This window comes from Procambarus clarkii, chromosome 11 (assembly GCF_040958095.1).
Source record: "Procambarus clarkii isolate CNS0578487 chromosome 11, FALCON_Pclarkii_2.0, whole genome shotgun sequence".
In the NCBI taxonomy this organism is placed as follows: Eukaryota; Metazoa; Arthropoda; class Malacostraca; order Decapoda; family Cambaridae; genus Procambarus; species Procambarus clarkii.
The window spans coordinates 28,330,417-28,350,395 of record NC_091160.1 but is presented as its reverse complement, the minus strand read 5'-3'; the positions used below and the strand labels follow the sequence as shown (position 1 = coordinate 28,350,395).

General features: G+C 48.9%; 2 protein-coding genes across 2 annotated transcripts in view; both read left to right on the top strand.

Moving 5' to 3' along the window:
* Window positions 1-19,979, top strand: part of LOC123751042 (nephrin) — a 744,040-nt gene that overhangs the window by 133,175 nt on the left and 590,886 nt on the right. The window lies entirely within an intron of this gene.
* LOC138363621 (uncharacterized) lies at window positions 13,012-18,767 on the top strand. Its single transcript, XM_069322987.1, has 4 exons — window positions 13,012-13,931; window positions 14,042-15,622; window positions 15,891-17,507; window positions 18,446-18,767. The coding sequence occupies exons 1-4, from the start codon at window positions 13,012-13,014 to the stop codon at window positions 18,765-18,767; spliced, it is 4,440 nt and encodes a 1,479-aa protein (XP_069179088.1).

The window sequence follows — 19,979 nt, the reverse complement described above, 5'->3', positions numbered from 1 at the left end:
TATATATATATATATATATATATATATATATATATATATATATATATATATATATATATATATATATATATATATATATATAAATATATATATATATATATATATATATATATATATATATATATATATATATATATATATATATATATATATATATATATATGGAAATGTTCATTTGTGCATAATCGCTAATATCCGAAAGTTCTTCACCGATTGCTTTCAAATTTTCACACAACGTTCCATTCGCATCCGGCCATGTTTGTATATACATACTGTATAGATGTCAAGTCTGTGACGGTAAGAAAACCTGCTTTTTATGGAAAACTGTGTTTTTCAATGTATGTTTCAGGTGAGGGAAATCTTCGAAACCTCTTTACCGATTGCTTTGAAATTTTGACACAACGTTGCATTCGAATAGACACGTCTTTATATATATATATATACCTACTATATAGATGCCACCCCTATGACAGGTAAAAACATGCGTTTTTGAAAAAAAGCGTCATCTGTTGCACATAATAGCAACATGACCGGTATACTATATATGTCACGAATTCCATTTCATTGTTTCCGATTGCATTGATAAATTTTATTTTCGGGCGCATCCGATCCCACGATCGTCGTCGCCCCTAAATCAACACAACAATTTTATTTTCATAGATTTTGTTTTATATTATTTTTATTGAATTATTTTGTGTGACATTGTGTTGGAATTGAATTGTGTTGTTTACCATATCGTTCATTTCGAAAGTATAAGTATAGATGTTCCACCTGTGACAAGTAAAACTATGCTGTTCTTGAAAAACAGCGCCATCTGTTGCATGTAAGAGCAATACACACGCTATACTAAATATGTTACAATTCCGTTTCAATGTTTCTGATTGCATTGATAAATTGAATTTTAATAGATTTTTATTTATTTTCATTTTGATTTAATTATTTTGGGTGAATTGCATTGGAATTGAGCTGTGTTGTTTACCATCCCGTTCATTTCTTGAGTATTGTTTATTTTTTATTTGTTCTTATTTTCATTTAATTTTTTAACTGTTTTTCTTATATTTCAGTGATGTTAATATCACATCACTTGATGCTCCCAATTTTCTGATGGGAACATCAGACCATTTGGGAAGGCATCGGACGAGGAAGAGGGGAATGGTGGGGATGACGAGGGGACGGAAGTGAGAGATGGTGGGGAGGACGAGGCAACACGGGAGGGGGTAATTGTGGGAAGGATGAGAGGACAGAGGAGTTTGGGATGGATGGGACGAGGGAATGGGAGAATAGAGAATAGTGGGGAAGACAAAGGGACAGTGGAGTGAGGCATGAAGGGAAGGAAGAGGGTATAGTGGAGTGGGGAATGGTGGGAAGGACGATGGGACAGAGGAGTGGGGAATGGTTGGGAGGCCGAGAAGATGGGTGAGGTGGGAATGATGGGGAGGACTGGGGGACAGAGAAAGTTGTTGGGGCTCAGCAACGCACATGCGTTGCTGAGCCACAGCAACGCCTGGCCGCTACAGCTAGTCTATATAAATAAAAATGTAAATGTTCGTTTGTTCAAAATCGCTAATTTCAGAAAGTTCTTCACCGGTTGCTTTGAAATTTTCATACAACGTTCCATTCGCATCCGAGCGGGTTTATATATACATATTATATAGATGTCACGTCTATGATGGGAAGAATCATGCTTTTTTTGAAAAACTGTATTTTTTCATGTGTTTTTCGTGGGAGGGAAATCTTCGAAACCTCTTTACCGATTGCTTTCAAATTTTGACACAACGTTGCATTCGAAAAGGCGGGTGCTTTTATTTACCTCCTATATGCATGCCACACCTGTGACAGGAAAAGTCGTGCCTTTTTTTTTAAAGAGCGCCATCTGTTGGACGAAAGAGCACCACACGCTGAAATCTCCGAAAATTCTTCATCGATTGCTTTGAAATTTTTATACAACGTTCCATTCGAATACACACGTGTTTTTATATACAGACTATATAGATGCCAAACCTGTGACATGTAAAAACATGCTTTTTTGAAAAACAGCGCCATCTGTTGCATATAATAGCAACTCACACTATACTAAATATGTTACGATTCCATTTCAATGTTTCCGATTGCATTGGTAAATTTCATTTTCATCAATTTCTATTTATTTTCATTTTAATTTAATTTATTTTGTGTGACATTGCGTTGAAATTGAGCTGTGTTGTTTACCATACTGTTCATTACCTGAGTATAGTTTATTTTTTATTTATTTCTTTGTTTTTCATTTCGTTTTTTTATGTTTTTCATATATTTCAGTGATGGGAACATCAGATCATTCGATGTTTTTAATTTTCTGATGGGATCATCAGATCGTTTGGGAATGCATCAAAGGAGGAAGTGGGAAATGTTGGGGATGACTAGGGGACGGAAGTGAGAGATGGTGGGGGAGGACGAGGGGACGGGGAAGGGGGGAATGGTAGGGAGGATGAGGGGATGGGGGAGTAGGAGATGGTGGGGAGGAGGAGGGGGACGATGCAGTGGGGAATGGTTAGAAGGACGATCGGACGCTGGAGTGGGGGATGTTGGGGAGGACAAAGGGACGGTAGAGGGGAGGACAAAGGGACGGTAGAGAGGAGGAATAGTGGGGAGGACGAGGGGACGGGGGAAGTGGGGAATTGTTCGGAGGAAGATGGGACGGGTGAGTGAGGAATGCTTGGAAGGAAGACAGGACGGGTGAGTGAGGAATGCTTGGAAGGAAGACAGGACGGGTGAGTGAGGAATACTTGGGAAGATGAGGGGACGGGGCATGGGGAATGGTGGGGAAGACTGGGAGACAGGGGAAGGTTGCTCTGGCTCAGGAACGCATATACATAGCTGAGCCACAGCAACGCGTGGCCGGGTACAGCTAGTAATAAACAAAAATGTAAATGTTCGTTTATTCAAAATCGCTAATCTCCGAAAGATCTTCAACGATAGCTTTGAAATTTTGACACAACGTTGAACTCGAATAGGCCCGTATTTTTATATACCTACTGTATACATGCCTCACCTGTGACAGGTAAAAATATGCGTTTTTTTTTAAACAGCGCCATGTGTTGGACGTAAGAGACACACACACTGTAAACTCCATAAGTTCTTCACCGATTGCTTTGAAATTTTGACACAACCGTCCATTCGAATATGCACGTCTTTTTATATACCTACTATATAGCTGCCCACCTGTGACAGGTAAAAATATGTCATTTTGAAAAACAGCGCAATCTGTTGCACGTAAGAGCAACACACGCTATACTAAATATATAACGATTCCATTTCAATGTTTCCGATTGCATTGATAAATTGAATTTTCGTAGATATTGATTTATTTTCATTTTGATTTAATTATTTTTTTGACATTGCTTTGGAATTGAGCTGTGATGTTTAATATACTGGTCATGGTAATGGTGGGGAGGGCGAGGAGACAGGGGAGTTGGGGATGGGGAGATGATGGGATGGGGCAATGGAGAATGGTGGGAGAGGAGAAGGGGATTGGAGGATGGTGGAATGGGGCATGGTGCGAAGGTCAAGGGGACGGGGGAAAGGGATAATAGTGGGGGAGGACAAGGGGATGGGGGAGTGGGGAATGGGTGGGAGGACAAGGGGTTGGGGGAGGGGGGGGGAATGGTGGGAAGGTCTTGGGGAAAGGGGAAATTTGTTGAGGGTCAGCGTTATTACTTCAGGAATAATTTGAGTGACTAGCAAAGAATGAATGTATGAAAAAAATAACTACGTTTGGAAAGGTAGTAATTCGCTTCACTAAAAAAGGATATCGATCGTATGTGAATTATGCATCAGGTGTAAGTGTGGAACGCAGGACGGGCAGGAAATTGTAATGAGTGAAGGATGAACCCCAAGACTCGTCAGGAACAGCTCTTCAATTCACAATTTAGCTCACTTAGGTCTGCATTTTATTGGCCTCATCCTCGCAGACTGAGATATTTCGTTAAATAGATTTCCGACCAGCCTTTAATATGACCAAATTCGGTCTCTCAACTTGTCAACTTAAGTATAGTAATAATGACTTTAAAATACATGTAAATTTGTATACGATAAAACGGCCTACACTGTGCTGGTTAGCTCGTTGAACAAATGTTACAAGCACAAACGGAGCACTATCAGCAAACATCGCCAGGGAAATAATTTAATCTTTCAACTTGCTAAGTCGTCACCATATCCGGGTGTTAGGTCGACCACGCTGTGTGCCGGCACCACAGCACTGAGATTCCATGGGGTGAACTCCACGAATATCCTTGCAAGTTTTCACTAACTTTACCTTGCAATAAAGGTTCATACCTCTTGATGGGAAGGTTCTTCTCCGGCCACGTCCACGTCGGTCTCCGGGTTTGGAGTTCCTGTGCCCTTAATCACCAACTTCGAGGTCAACCCTGGAACTCACAGTTCCTGCGACGGCGCTGGAACCAATCTTATTTGCGTTTGCCTTTCCATTGGAGACTTTCGGCGCCGTGGAGAGGGGGGACCCGCTGCTTAGGTAACAGCTTCTCCTCCATATCAACCTACCCTGGTTTTGCGCCCTGGTGAGGCTACTCCAGACCGACAACCAGAGCACAACTCCATAGTCTCCTGAGACTGATGGATGCCTACAACTACCCTGCGGTAGAAGCCCATTTCACGAATGGCAATTTGTTTCTTCTCCTGGATACCCTGTAATTATTTAGGAGCTCACTAAAAACTAACGACACATGCACCATCCTTTTTTGAGGAACCAGCTTGACGTAAACTATCCAAGCATCTAACTTACTTGCCTTGTGCCTTTCCCCAAAGGTGTCTGCACCGGCTGCTGTAAATAGGTGCAAACACACCTTAGGGGAAGACTTATAATCTATTTAATAAGTCCACCCTAGAACAGTGTCCTTCATGCGGACTACTGCTATCTGAGCACCACATTCACTGTCTTACAAGACGGCAGTTAAATATTCTCTTCTTACTGGCTGTAACAGTGAACCGGACATTACAGTGTGGGTCTCCACGCCAACCTTTGTCCACAAAAGATTACTGTTCTCACAAGGCTTGATTCAATTCCTCTCAGTAATCTTAAAATCAATTTTTTTTTTTCTGTGGAAGGTGTATGTAGCCTGATGTTCCGTCATTCCGCCATGCAGGTCAGGGTCCAATGCCCGACTGTCCAAGTGCTGGGCACCATTCCTTCCCCCCCCCCCTTGTCCCATCCTAAATCCGTATCTTAACCCCCCCCCCCCCCCGTCCCAAGCGCTATATAGTCGTAATGGTTTGATGCTTTCCCCTGAAGGTTCACCCTTCCGTCCTTTCCCTTGATAACCTACGGATAACGAGGCCACGCGGCCAATAACGGACCGGATAATGTGCCGTGACCCCCTCACATGACCACCTCCTAGAGGCCTCCCGGTATCACGTGATATATTGTCCGCAAAACAATGTGTTAAAATTGAACGTGAACCAGCAACATGCCGCTGACGTCACGAGTGTTCTCTTACAATCAGAAGTGATAACATCACGTTCAGGTACTCACCTAATTGTGCTTGTGGGGGTTGAGCTTTGTCTCTTTGGTCCCGTCTCTCAACTGTCAATCAACTGGTGTACAGATTCCTGAGCCTACTGGGCTCTATCATATCTACATTTGAAACTGTGTATGGAGTCAGCCTCCACCACATCACTGCCTAATGCATGCCATTTATTAACTACTCTGACACTGAAAAAATTCTCTCTAGCGTCTCTGTGGCTCATCTGGGTACTAAGTTTCCACCTGTGTTCCCTTGTTCGTGTCCTACACGTGCTGAAGAGTTTGTCTGTTTCTACCCTGTCAATTCCCCAGAGAATTATGTAGGCGGTTATCATGTTTTTCCCTTACTCTTCTGTTTTCCAGGGACGTGAGGTTCAGCTCCTTTAGCCTTTCCTCGTAGCTGATACCTCTCAGTTCCGGGACGAGCCTAGTGGTATACCGCTGAATCTTCTCTAACTTTGTCTTGTGTTTAACTAGGTATGGATTCCAGGCTGGAGCTGCATACTCCAGGATTGGTTTTACATAAGTCGTATACAGGGTCCTGAACGATTAATTACACAAGTTTCTAAAGGCAGTTCTTATGTTGGCCAGTTTAGATTATGCCGCTGATGATATCCTTTTCATGTGGGCCTCTGAGGACAGGTTCGGTGTGATATCAACCTCCAGATCTTTCTCTCTATTTGGCTCTTGCAGGATTTCACCTCTCAGATGGTATCTTGTGTTCAGCCTCCTGCTCCCTTCGCCTAATTTCATTACCTTACACTTCCCTGAGTTGAACTTTAGCAGCCATTTTCTAGACCATTCCCAGGTGTGGGTTGTTGATTCGCAGTTGAGAGGCGGGACCAAAGAGCCAAAGCTCAACCCCCCGCAAGCACAACTTGGTGAGCACAAAGAAATGATTTTTGTCGCTGAAGTCACTGACGTGTTCTCACTAGGATGTTAAATTATTATTATCGAGGAGACAGTTTGATCAGAAAAACAAAGTTCCAACAAAACACTTTTGTGGTTACCGAAAAATGTTAAGATCGATGATTATGTCACCAATTAATACAGTGCATTGATGTCACCAGTAACCTGAGCGGCTGTTGCCAAGATTCCCAGACTTTCTCATCAATATGTTGATAAAATTGACGACACTGATTTGGAGTTGGTTACACTGGCGCTTGAGACACTAAAGTAGTGTTCACAAACTAACTCTGTTTACAAACAAACCACATTCACAAGCAAACCACATTCACAAGCAAACCACATTCACAAGCAAACCACATTCACAAGCAAACCGCATTCACAAGCAAACCACATTCACAAGCAAACCACATTCACAAGCAAACCACATTCACAAGCAAACCGCATTCACAAGCAAACCACATTCACAAACAAACCACATTCACAAACAAACCACATTCACAAGCAAACCACATTCACAAACAAACCACATTCACAAGCAAACCACATTCACAAGCAAACCACATTCACAAGCAAACCACATTTACGAACAAAAAGCATTAACAAAGAGATTGTCATTACCACAAATCCAGGTGTTTTACCATTTTTTTTTAATAATCGCAATAGTCCTTTACATACCGTAATATTTGGTACTGATATTTGCTTTTCAATCCGATAAATCAGTACAGGCAAAATCCCCAGCATCAGTAATGACATACTGCCTCCCACTTAACCACACTAGACCAGTGACGGGTGTTCGTTTTACCAAAACCGGCTGAATTTTTAGTTATTTTGTGTCCTATGGAAATATACACTTTGGTTTCAAGTTCAATATGTTTGTGTAATGCGATATTTTGAATACATAAAATATGATTATATTTTCCCCTAAATAAAACCACATTTTGTCGTTCTCTGGAAATAGCAAACTAATGAGAAAATTTAATTTGGAATTAAACATGCAGAAACATGTAAATCATTTACACAGTCACGCTCGCCAATGTTTGGCGATTTTAATTCCATTGCTGAAGTTTATCCGCCCTTCCAAAGTGGCTCCCAATGTTTTTGTCCAAGGGCTAGGTTTATCCAGCCTACAAGAGAGATTCCCAATGTTTTTGTCCAAGGGTTAGGTTTATCCAGCCTACAAGAGAGGTTCCCAATGTTTTTGTCCAAGGGTTAGGTTTATCCAGCCTACAAGAGAGGTTCCCAATGTTTTTGTCCAAGGGTTAGGTTTATCCAGCCTACAAGAGAGGTTCCCAATGTTTTTGTCCATGGGTTAGGTTTATCCAGCCTACAAGAGAGGTTCCCAATATTATTATCCAAGGGTTAGGTTTATCCAGCGTACAAGAGATGTTCCCAATATTTTTAATTTTATCCAAGGGTTAGGTTTATCCAGCGTACAAGAGAGGTTCCCAATATTATTATCCAAGGGTTAGGTTTATCCAGCGTACAAGAGAGATTCCCAATGTTTTTGTCCAAGGGTTAGGTTTATCCAGCCTACAAGAGAGGTTCCCAATGTTTTTGTCCAAGGGTTAGGTTTATCCAGCCTACAAGAGAGGCTCCCAATTTTTTGTCCAAGGGTTAGGTTTATCCAGCCTACAAGAAAGATTCATAATGTTTTTGTCCATGGGTTAGGTTTATCCATCCTACAACAGAGGCTCAAAATGTTTTTGTCCAAGGGTTAGGTTTATCCAGCCCACAAGCGAAGTTCCCAATATTTTTATCCAAGGGTTAGGTTTATCCAGCCAACAAGAGAGGTTACCAATATTTTTGTCCAAGGGTTAGGTTTATCCAGCCAACAAGCGAAGTTCCCAATATTTTTATCCAAGGGTTAGGTTTATCCAGCTAACAAGAGAGGTTCCCAATATTTTTATCCAAGGGTTAGGTTTATCCAGCCAACAAGAGAGGTTCCCAATATTTTTATCCAAGGGTTAGGTTTATCCAGCCATCAAGAGAGGTTCCCAATATTTTTATCCAAGGGTTAGGTTTATTCATTCTGAAAGGTTGTCAATATTTCATTGAAGAGTAAGCTTACACCACTCTAGCAGGGAGCTGGTAAAGGCTTATCTGTTCAGAATGTTTTCTCGACTTACCACTTCGTTAACAATGCTACTCTTTTGCCTAATCCAAAACCTGTCAACGCAAACAATCCATCTAACCTATCGTGGCTGATGCAAAGAAAACGTAAACATGACTGTGATCTTCTATTAACTTATACGTTGCAATTTTAATGGATTAGGTTATGAAATCCGGTTTAATAAGAGGATTGGTCAGGCCGGTTATTCCAGATTAATTGACCCAACCACTTAGACTGGACGATAGAGCGACAGTCTAGCTTCATGTAGGTCGACGTTCAATCCCCGACCGTCAAAATGGTTGGGCACTATTCCTTCCCCCCCCCCCCTTCGTCCTATCCCAAATCATTATCCTAACCTCTTCCAAGTTCTTTCTAAAGTCTTCCAAGCCATAGTCGTAATGGCTTGGCGCCGATCCCTAACAATTCCCTCCCTCTGTGTTGATTGACGCACCCTTTTCACCACTCTTGTTTTGAGTGGTGTCCCAAAATCACTCTCGCAGTCCACTTCATTACCAAGGCCTGCTATTCTGAAGTGGTTGGTAATGGAGTATAACCTACCATCCGCGCGAGGGTAATTAAAGCACCACAGGAACTTTCAGATCAACTAGGAAGTATACTTTTGTTTTGAAAATTATTCAGGACTAGTCTGCCAATCTGTATACACCGAGAAGCAGACACAAATTTATCGGTATATGTTGTTACGGAGTTCAGCCTGTATTTCCCTATTCCTACATATATGAGACATATTTCCTTATATGTACATATCTAGAAGAAGTTTAAGTTGATTATCTGACACTTGAAAAGATGCAAAGTGATAAACTTAAAAGAAATATACATTTTTATTTTAATTTGGGCGAGGCTAGGAGATATGGCGGAACAGCTCGCGAGAGATTAGATCTTTCCCGCTCGAAGGCGAACCCCCCAGTGCATGCTGGGAACAACGTCAGGTGTGGCTTGATTGGTCGGCGGCGGGGGCTTGGCCATGTTGACCAATAGCGCCGCGGCCCAGGCGTGACAGTGCATGACGTCAGGAGCCCTTCGGAAGAAGGGGGGGGGGGGAGGAGGATCTGAGTCATTCGCTACCAGCGGACCTCCTGCTGAGCGGAGGGCCGTTCAAGTGACTACCCGTTCAGGAGAGATATAGGCCTCCAGGGAGTATAAATTCTTTCAGTTACCGTGTGCAAACGAAGAGGGAGACCTGGCGACTCCCGAGGGAGTATGAGGAGGGTGTGAAAACACCAAAAGCTTGGTGACGAGAGTGCGCCTGGGTAACGTCGTGAGGCAGCGCTGGGGGGGTTGTGATACACCCGCGGGCGGTGCTCGACGGTGGAGCTGAGTGGAGAATATGTGCTAGCAGTCCTGGTCCGGGGCAGTTCAACATCAGATTACACAGGAGAAGAATTCACGCCACGCAGCTACGTATTAGAGGGTGGACCAGTATGTGGAAGTGTATAATACTGGATAGGCCAGGCGACATCAGTATCCACCTACCATCTAGTGAGGAACTGTTACGGCCCTCTCGGGACGCAACGGGGTCCTTACTCTGATGTTGTTAGAGGAAGATATAATGTATCCGTTCCCGAGCCAGTAGTGGCTATCAAGGGATGAGATCCGTGACGTAAGTAACTTAAAGGGAGTAGGGAAAGAAAGTTAAGAACTTAATATTATACTTATTACCATCACCAATTAAATATATAAAATCAAAAAGTGCACAGGGGGAGGGTATTAACACTATACAAGGGGATTAATCCATAATCGTTGTCTTCTGCTGAAGACGCTGGTGCCACAACTCTCGGTGCCGAGTCCTTGGTGCTTTCTTCGTGGCCACACAACGAATTATCCAAAGAAGTTGAGCCTACCCTGGCCACAGGTCAGCCAAAACACAGGTCCACTGGGGGCACCGTCGTGGAGGCCGTCAACCACACGTCCAGCTGGTCTGCTGGCAGGTACTGAGCCACCAAGGCTGGTACGGCCACTCCACGAACGATATAAGGGGTACGCCCTAGACAGGAGTCTCGTGTGATATCACAAATCACCCTCCTGTCTTCAGTACCCCAGTGGATGATCGTCTCCAACAGTCGGTCCCGGGTATATCCTCTTACTGCCACTCCACTGGCAGGCTAACACATCACAGTGTTCTTCCGGGGGGACGACTTCACAACAGCTGCAGCAACGTTCAAGGTATGGAGACTGGCTGCCTCGGGTAGACTGACTCAACCTTCAACACAGTGGTCCCAGGTCGGCTCTGTAAGCAGACACGTCATCAATAACCGGGACACTAGTACACCTCACTTACGGGCTCGGGCACAAACACCTGACGTATCCAGCCCATAGATGGCGCTGTCGTCGGAGCACCACCTCACCAGAGGTCAGGAGCGGCGGTGTTGAGCACTGAACCAGGCTGGAAACTGGCCCTCGTAGCTGATACACGGCATCCTCACCAGGTGTCGTCGTCCGTTTGGCGGGGGTTTCGGGAGCTGACCCACAGATGGCGTGGTTGTCACTGCTCCAGGCTCGGACACTGGATCCGGGTTCGTAACAGGAACACTTGGTGGAGTGAGCGGCGCCAAAAGATTAGAATATGCAACGGTCGGCGCAATGTGAGGAGTCTTTCACATAGGAGAAGACGTCTCTACGTCGTGGGTCGGTGAAGAGCTACGCTGCGCGCCTTCGATCTACGAGTCTACGATCTATGAGGTTGTTAAATTGCCCTCCCATTTACCCCATTCTGTTAGGAAAGGTGTTACAAATAAGGTGATAATCAGGAATTACGTGAGGAGTGACATCGGACATAAAGCAGTATTAATATTTTATTGTGAACCAGTTTCTCGTTACTTTCGAGTTGGAAACAAAGAAGTGTGGCCGGATATCATGAAAATTTCAGGAGTGTTACCATCGAACTGATTTAGAGAGACTTCTATAGACCAGTATATTGTAGCCTTGTGTGAGTAAACACATCATATTTTACTACTATGTTTCCTTCCTCCTCTTCGTTTCTTTTGTGTTGTCGTGAGATTTACTGAGCACCACACTGTTGATGAAGCACTAGACAGGGAGAGGCGACGTCCCACTGTGAACTAAAGTAATACTTGACCGCGGAGGAAGGGGAATCAATTTGGCGACCTTGTAACTAACCTCCATCTGGATAGTCCTTGAGTTTCCGTGTCCACGGATACCCCAGCAAGGAAACTAGGGAGTGGTCGAGTTCCCTCACAACGAAGTGCAAGGCTGGGTTCGGAGGGAACTCTGCTCCGTAGTTCGACCGAGGTGTTCCCTGGTGGTGAACGGCAGCACCTTGGGAGGGGAGTAGGGCTCCATCAGTAAGGTGCTCTAGAGCATAGGGTGCTGCGGACTTCACGGCAGACACCGTCAAGCGCTCTAGAGGAACATCGAATTCTCTTAAGGCAGACTGTAATTGGCAGACTGGCAGACTCTCCGGAGTGTAATTGGCCACTCTGTCGGGATACATAATAGGGGGCCCAAGACCCGTCACAATATTCACCGATTAATGGTCACTGGCGGTAACCAGTCTCTGTCTACCACTATACATCCCACCTTTTCTACCCTTTCTTCTCTCCCTCTCACTCACTCTCTCTCTCTCTCTCTCTCTCTCTCTCTCTCTCTCTCTCTCTCTCTCTCTCTCTCTCTCTCTCTCTCTCTCTCTCTCTCTCTCTCTCTCTCTCTCTCTCTCTCTCTCTCTCTCTCTCTCTCTCTCTCTCTCTCTCTCTCTCTCTCTCTCTCTTTCTCTCTCTCTCTCTCTCTCTCTCTCTCTCTCTCGCTATCCCTCTTTCTCCATGTCACTCTTTTATGCCAATCCTGACTCGAACATGCTGGGAATATACCCAACAGTAATGACTGGCAAAAATTGGGTGAAGCTAGCCCCAAGCATCGGGCCTCCACCCTCGAGCTGACAGTCATACAGAAAGAAAAATATATTCATTATTAAGGTTTTTATGGAGTCCAAAGAGCTGTGAGTTTGTAAATATTGATAATTATAATTTGGTTGTGAACTTTCCAAGTCCGTTAACTGTCTAATAATTATAAAAAAATCCGGGACGTTAGAGGAAAGATGCAGAGGTTTCGTAAATGGTTGCGTACGCAGAGTAAGCCAAGAACACTTTGCATTATTCTCGTTCTTTAAAATTGCATAAGACTAAGAAATGCAAGTGCAGAGTTTTATTTTTTGTTAATACATTGCAATATAAGTGTAAATTCCACATTATTTATTTCTGACATTCTAACACTAAATCATACCTACAAGTTAGTTGATAAACATGTCATAATTGCTTTTGACATATACACAAACTGTTTAAATTACTTGTAATTGTATTTCATTATTTTTAAATATTCTCATAGGAGTTAGCACAAAAAATCGCGAATTTATTCGAGACGAATCGCGCTTTAATTCAAAGCACCGCAAGTGCCCGTCTTGGTTAATATTTCTTGGGTTGAGACCTTGAGATCAGCCTCTTAGTGCATGCTAGAGCGGCGTGAGCAGCTTGAAGCAGCACCCGGGCAGCTTGAAGCAGCATCCGGTCAGCTTGACGCAGCACCCGGGCAGCTTGACGCAGCACCCGGGCAGCTTGAAGCAGCACCCGGGCAGCTTGAAGCAGCACCCGGGCAGCTTGAAGCAGCACCCGGGCAGCTTGAAGCAGCACCAGGGCAGCTTGAAGCAGCACCAGGGCAGCTTGAAGCAGCACCCGGGCAGCTTGAAGCAGCACCCGGGCAGCTTGAAGCAGCACCCGAGCAGCTTGAAGCAGTTCCAGGGCAGCTTGAAGCAGCACCCGGGCAGCTTGAAGCAGCACCCGGGCAGCATGAAGCAGCACCCGGGCTGCTTGAAGCAGCACCAGGGCAGCATGAAGCAGCACCCGGGCAGCTTGAAGCAGCACCCGGGCAGCTTGAAGCAGCACCCGGGCAGACTGAAGCAGCTCCCGGGCAGCATGAAGCAGCACCCGGGCAGCTTGAAGCAGCACCAGGGCAGCTTGAAGCAGCACCAGAGAAGCTTGAAGCAGCACCCGGGCAGCTTGAAGCAGCACCAGGGCAGCTTGAAGCAGCACCAGGGCAGCTTGAAGCAGCCCCCGGGCAGCTTGAAGCAGCCCCCGGGCAGCTTGAAGCAGCACCCGGGCAGCTTGAAGCAGCACCCGGGCAGCTTGAAGTAGCACCCGGGCAGCTTGAAGCAGCTACCGAGCAGCACCCGGGCAGCTTGAAGCAGCACCCGGGCAGCTTGAAGCAGCACCCGGGCAGCTTGAAGCAGCACCAGGGCAGCTTGAAGCAGCACCCGGGCAGCTTGAATCAGCACCCGGGCAGCTTGAAGCAGCACCAGGGCAGCTTGAAGCAGCACCCGGGCAGCTTGAAGCAGCACCAGGGCAGCTTGAAGCAGCACCCAGGCAGCTTGAAGTAGCTACCGAGCAGCACCCGGGCAGCTTGAAGCAGCACCCGGGCAGCTTGAAGCAGCACCCGAGCAGCTTGAAGCAGCACCAGGGTAGCTTAAAGCAGCACCCGGGCAGCTTGAAGCAGCACCCGGGCAGCTTGAAGCAGCACCCGGGCAGCTTGAAGCAGCACCAGGGCAGCTTGAAGCAGCACCCGGGCAGCTTGAAGCAGCACCCGGGCAGCTTGAAGCAGCACCCGGGCAGCTTGAAGCAGCACCCGGGCAGCTTGAAGCAGCACCCGGGCAGCTTGAAGCAGCACCCGGGCAGCTTGAAGAAGCACCCGGGCAGCTTGAAGCAGCACCCGGGCAGCTTGAAGCAGCACCCGGGCAGCTTGAAGCAGCACCCGAGCAGCTTGAAGCAGCACCAGGGCAGCTTGAAGCAGCACCAGGGCAGCTTGAAGCAGCACCTTGGCAGGTTGAAGCAGCACCCGGGCAGCTTGAAGCAGCACCCGGGCAGCTTGAAGCAGCACCCGGGCTGCTTGAAGAAGCACCCGGGCAGCTTGAAGCAGCACCCGGGCAGCTTGAAGCAGCACCCGGGCAGCTTGAAGCAGCACCCGAGCAGCTTGAAGCAGCACCAGGGCAGCTTGAAGCAGCACCAGGGCAGCTTGAAGCAGCACCCTGGGAGCTTGAAGCAGCACCCGGGCAGCTTGAAGCAGCACCAGGGCAGCTTGAAGCAGCACCCGGGCAGCTTGAAGCAGCACCAGGGCAGCTTGAAGCAGCACCCGGGCAGCTTGAAGCAGCACCCGAGCAGCTTGAAGCAGCACCAGGGCAGCTTGAAGCAGCACCCGGGCAGCTTAAAGCAGCACCTGGGCAGCTTGAAGCAGCACCCTGGCAGCTTGAAGCAGCACCCGGGCAGCTTGAAGCAGCACCAGGGCAGCTTGAAGCAGCACCCGGGCAGCTTGAAGCAGCACCCGGGCAGCTTGAAGCAGCACCAAGGCAGCTTGAAGCAGCACCCGGGCAGCTTGAAGCAGCACCCGGGCAGCTTGAAGCAGCACCCGGGCAGCTTGAAGCAGCACCCGGGCAGCTTGAAGCAGCACCAGGGCAGCTTGAAGCAGCACCCTGGCAGCTTGAAGCAGCACCCGGGCAGCATGAAGCAGCCCCCGGGCAGCTTGAAGCAGCACCAGGGCAGCTTGAAGCAGCACCAGGGCAGCTTGAAGCAGCCCCCGGGCAGCTTGAAGCAGCACCCGGGCAGTTTGAAGCAGCACCCGGGCAGCTTGAAGCAGCACCCGGGCAGCTTGAAGCAGCACCAGGGCAGCTTGAAGCAGCACCCGGGCAGCTTGAAGCAGCACCAGGGCAGCTTGAAGCAGCACCCGGGCAGCTTGAAGCAGCACCCGGGCTGCTTGAAGCAGCACCAGGGCAGCATGAAGCAGCACCCGGGCAGCTTGAAGCAGCACCCGGGCAGCTTGAAGCAGCACCCGGGCAGACTGAAGCAGCTCCCGGGCAGCATGAAGCAGCACCCGGGCAGCTTGAAGCAGCACCAGGGCAGCTTGAAGCAGCACCAGGGCAGCTTGAAGCAGCACCCGGGCAGCTTGAAGCAGCACCAGGGCAGCTTGAAGCAGCACCAGGGCAGCTTGAAGCAGCCCCCGGGCAGCTTGAAGCAGCCCCCGGGCAGCTTGAAGCAGCACCCGGGCAGCTTGAAGCAGCACCCGGGCAGCTTGAAGTAGCACCCGGGCAGCTTGAAGCAGCTACCGAGCAGCACCCGGGCAGCTTGAAGCAGCACCCGGGCAGCTTGAAGCAGCACCCGGGCAGCTTGAAGCAGCACCAGGGCAGCTTGAAGCAGCACCCGGGCAGCTTGAATCAGCACCCGGGCAGCTTGAAGCAGCACCAGGGCAGCTTGAAGCAGCACCCGGGCAGCTTGAAGCAGCACCCGGGCAGCTTGAAGCAGCACCCAGGCAGCTTGAAGTAGCTACCGAGCAGCACCCGGGCAGCTTGAAGCAGCACCCGGGCAGCTTGAAGCAGCACCCGAGCAGCTTGAAGCAGCACCAGGGTAGCTTAAAGCAGCACCCGGGCAGCTTGAAGCAGCACCCGGGCAGCTTGAAGCAGCACCCGGGCAGCTTGAAGCAGCACCAGGGCAGCTTGAAGCAGCACCCGGGCAGCTTGAAGCAGCACCCGGGCAGCTTGAAGCAGCACCCGGGCAGCTTGAAGCAGCACCCGGGCAGCTTGAAGCAGCACCCGGGCAGCTTGAAGCAGCACCCGGGCAGCTTGAAGAAGCACCCGGGCAGCTTGAAGCAGCACCCGGGCAGCTTGAAGCAGCACCCGGGCAGCTTGAAGCAGCACCCGAGCAGCTTGAAGCAGCACCAGGGCAGCTTGAAGCAGCACCAGGGCAGCTTGAAGCAGCACCCTGGCAGCTTGAAGCAGCACCCGGGCAGCTTGAAGCAGCACCCGGGCAGCTTGAAGCAGCACCCGGGCAGCTTGAAGAAGCACCCGGGCAGCTTGAAGCAGCACCCGGGCAGCTTGAAGCAGCACCCGGGCAGCTTGAAGCAGCACCCGAGCAGCTTGAAGCAGCACCAGGGCAGCTTGAAGCAGCACCAGGGCAGCTTGAAGCAGCACCCTGGGAGCTTGAAGCAGCACCCGGGCAGCTTGAAGCAGCACCAGGGCAGCTTGAAGCAGCACCCGGGCAGCTTGAAGCAGCACCAGGGCAGCTTGAAGCAGCACCCGGGCAGCTTGAAGCAGCACCCGAGCAGCTTGAAGCAGCACCAGGGCAGCTTGAAGCAGCACCCGGGCAGCTTAAAGCAGCACCAGGGCAGCTTGAAGCAGCACCCTGGCAGCTTGAAGCAGCACCCGGGCAGCTTGAAGCAGCACCAGGGCAGCTTGAAGCAGCACCCGGGCAGCTTGAAGCAGCACCAGGGCAGCTTGAAGCAGCACCCGGGCAGCTTGAAGCAGCACCCGGGCAGCTTGAAGCAGCACCAAGGCAGCTTGAAGCAGCACCCGGGCAGCTTGAAGCAGCACCCGGGCAGCTTGAAGCAGCACCCGGGCAGCTTGAAGCAGCACCCGGGCAGCTTGAAGCAGCACCAGGGCAGCTTGAAGCAGCACCCTGGCAGCTTGAAGCAGCACCCGGGCAGCTTGAAGCAGCCCCCGGGCAGCTTGAAGCAGCACCAGGGCAGCTTGAAGCAGCACCAGGGCAGCTTGAAGCAGCCCCCGGGCAGCTTGAAGCAGCCCCCGGGCAGCTTGAAGCAGCACCCGGGCAGTTTGAAGCAGCACCCGGGCAGCTTGAAGCAGCACCCGGGCAGCTTGAAGCAGCACCAGGGCAGCTTGAAGCAGCACCCGGGCAGCTTGAAGCAGCACCCGGGCAGACTGAAGCAGCACCCGGGCAGCATGAAGCAGCACCCGGGCAGCGTGAAGCAGCACCAGGGCAGCTTGAAGCAGCACCCGGGCAGCGTGAAGCAGCACCCGGGCAGCTTGAAGCAGCACCCGGGCAGCTTGAAGCAGCACCCGGGCAGCGTGAAGCAGCACCCGGGCAGCTTGAAGCAGCACCAGGGCAGCTTGAAGCAGCACCCGGGCAGCTTGAAGCAGCTTACATTGCTTCAAGCTGCCAGGATACACAGGTTATTACCTTCCTTGGTCCTTCGTGGCCAGAGTCTCGTGACGTATTTACTCCCTCTCTCATTAGTCTCTCCCGAGACTGTCTCTTGTTACCCATTGATGACACTGATGTTACCCCAACTCTGTCTCGCTCCTACTCCTGATACCCAGAGTTTGTGTTACCTTCACCTTTCCTCTAATGCACAATGTTCGTATTACCTTCTCTTTGCATATAATATACAATTTTATAGGTCATAACAAACTTATCTCATACAGTACACAAATGATATTTGTAAATTATTGAGGGTGACTTAGTACTAATAAGTCTGTACTTATTCTTGACGACACGACACTATCATTGGAAAAAGAACTGTGGGGACCTGAACTCCACGTTAAGGAGTATAATGCTTTCCCTATGATGAGTCAAGAACAGCGTTCCTCCTAATGTCAGCAAGACTAACCGAAGGATACTGATGGGACGCACAACATATTTCCAGGGGAGCACCTTAATAATTTATGAGACACACTGTGTTCAAAGATTCCTCACTCCCTTACCCGTTTCTCATTGTGGCTGTGTACGAGCAGCTCAATTGGGATTTATGTTCACCGAAAGGTGGATTCGACTTTCTGGTTGGTGGGTAAGGTGTCGTGGTGGTCTGATAATAACCCTGTGTCGATTAATCGGTTTAAGCCAGACAACTATCCAAGCAAACTCAGATGGAAGTTCTATTTAATATTGTTGTTGGTTTTACGTTGCCTCTTATTGTAGAGTGTTGTGGGGTGGAAGGGGCTAGACTACTACTGGAAGGGTCATTCCTGGCAGTACCCCTTCAGTGTCACGGTCTCTTAGTGGCGTCCTCGGGGTCTGAGCGACACACTAATTAGACAGACTCGCACAACCGTCTGGGGCTTCAACCACTGACACCACACATAGGGCTTCAACCACTGGCACTGCCTACAGGGCTTCAACCACTGGCACCACACATAGGGCTTCAACCACTGGCACTGCCTACAGGGCTTCAACCACTGGCACCGCCTACAGGGCTTCAACCACTGGCACCACACATAGGGCTTCAACCACTGGCACCGCCTACAGGGCTTCAACCACTGGCACCGCCTACAGGGCTTCAACCACTGGCACCGCCTACAGGGCTTCAACCACTGGCACCGCCTACAGGGCTTCAACCACTGGCACCGCCTACAGGGCTTCAACCACTGGCACCGCCTACAGGGCTTCAACCACTGGCACCGCCTGCTTCTCTGCTAGTTGTGCCTCTCTGTAATTAAGCTTCCTCCTCCGGGGTACCTGCGACTACCGCGCTAGTCCTGCTGATTAATGTCACTGCTCACTTAAAAGACGCTAGGCTCCCTTACCTCTGGGCTCACTCTTAACCCAAATCGCTTTATATGTGTGTACAGTAGGTCAGGCGAGAATATTTTAATTTCACCGTTTTCTTGACGATGGTAAAGCTTAGGAGGTCGGGCTGCAGTGGATCCCCGAGACGCTGCTCAGATGGATCACCACAGAATCATCCGCTGGCTGCTCCTAAGTTGTGCCCCCTCCCTTGGGGTACCAAGATCGGCGTTCCCCTCAGCCACGTCCTGGATCTTGAACCAGTCATCCCCCCTCTCTCGCACCGACGACTTGGATCACCACCAAGTGATTGTTGTTGGTAATTGTTCTCGAAGTCATCGCAACATGTTTCATCACGAGGCCATTCAAGGTTTCCGTCGAACAGCTTTCTTAATTAAAACCAGCTCCGGGTGGCTGTAGTTCACTTGCTGGCTGTCGCCACATTGCTCTCTTGGGCTGGCCCTGGTCACACGCCAGGAAATACATGAAGCAGAGCCAACAGCGGCGCCGGAGCACTGGCTGACAGACTGTGGCCTGTCCGAAATTTTGGGCTGGAGTGAGTGTCTTGACCAATCAATGATCCTGCCCGATGGAGATTGGTTCCTGCATGTAACATGCTTGTTGGCGGTCGTGGAATTCTGAGGTTCTGGACCATACACTCTGATTCGTCGGTTCACCGGAGGTTTCGCAATTTGTAGGCCGATGTTTAATCCCCGATAGTGCAAGTGGTTGGGCACTATTCCTTCCTTCCGTCCCATCCCAGATCCTTGTCCGTATATTCCCTTTCATATGTTGTACAGGCTTAGTTCTTTCCCCTGATATGAACCTTACCCTGCGTTTCCGGATTATTCAGGAGCGCCGTCCACTAGGCAGAGAAAATGCCCTAGGGTCTCCTGAGACTCTCTCACCATGTCATCACTTCTAAAATTACAATGTCACATTCGCACTGATCCTCCCTATATTCAGTCTCTTCCACTCAATTTGTACTTAAACACCTCAGGTGTTGTCGAATTGGGAACGAACTGACACCCTCTCAGCCTTCTAAATCAACACTCTCGTTGTTGAAAAACAAACTCAAACAACAGTTTATATTCAAACTACACCAACACTCTCGTTGTTGAAAAACAAACTCAAACAACAT

Coding starts and splice junctions, on each gene's coding strand:
- LOC138363621 (XM_069322987.1), top strand. CDS start 13,012: ATGCTAGAGCGGCGTGAGCAGCTTGAAGCAGCACCCGGGCAGCTTGAA. Junction 13,932..14,041: donor CAGCACCCAGGCAGCTTGAA/GTAGCTACCGAG, acceptor GCACCCGGGCAG/CTTGAAGCAGCACCCGGGCA. Junction 17,508..18,445: donor CAAGCTGCCAGGATACACAG/GTTATTACCTTC, acceptor CACTGCCTACAG/GGCTTCAACCACTGGCACCA.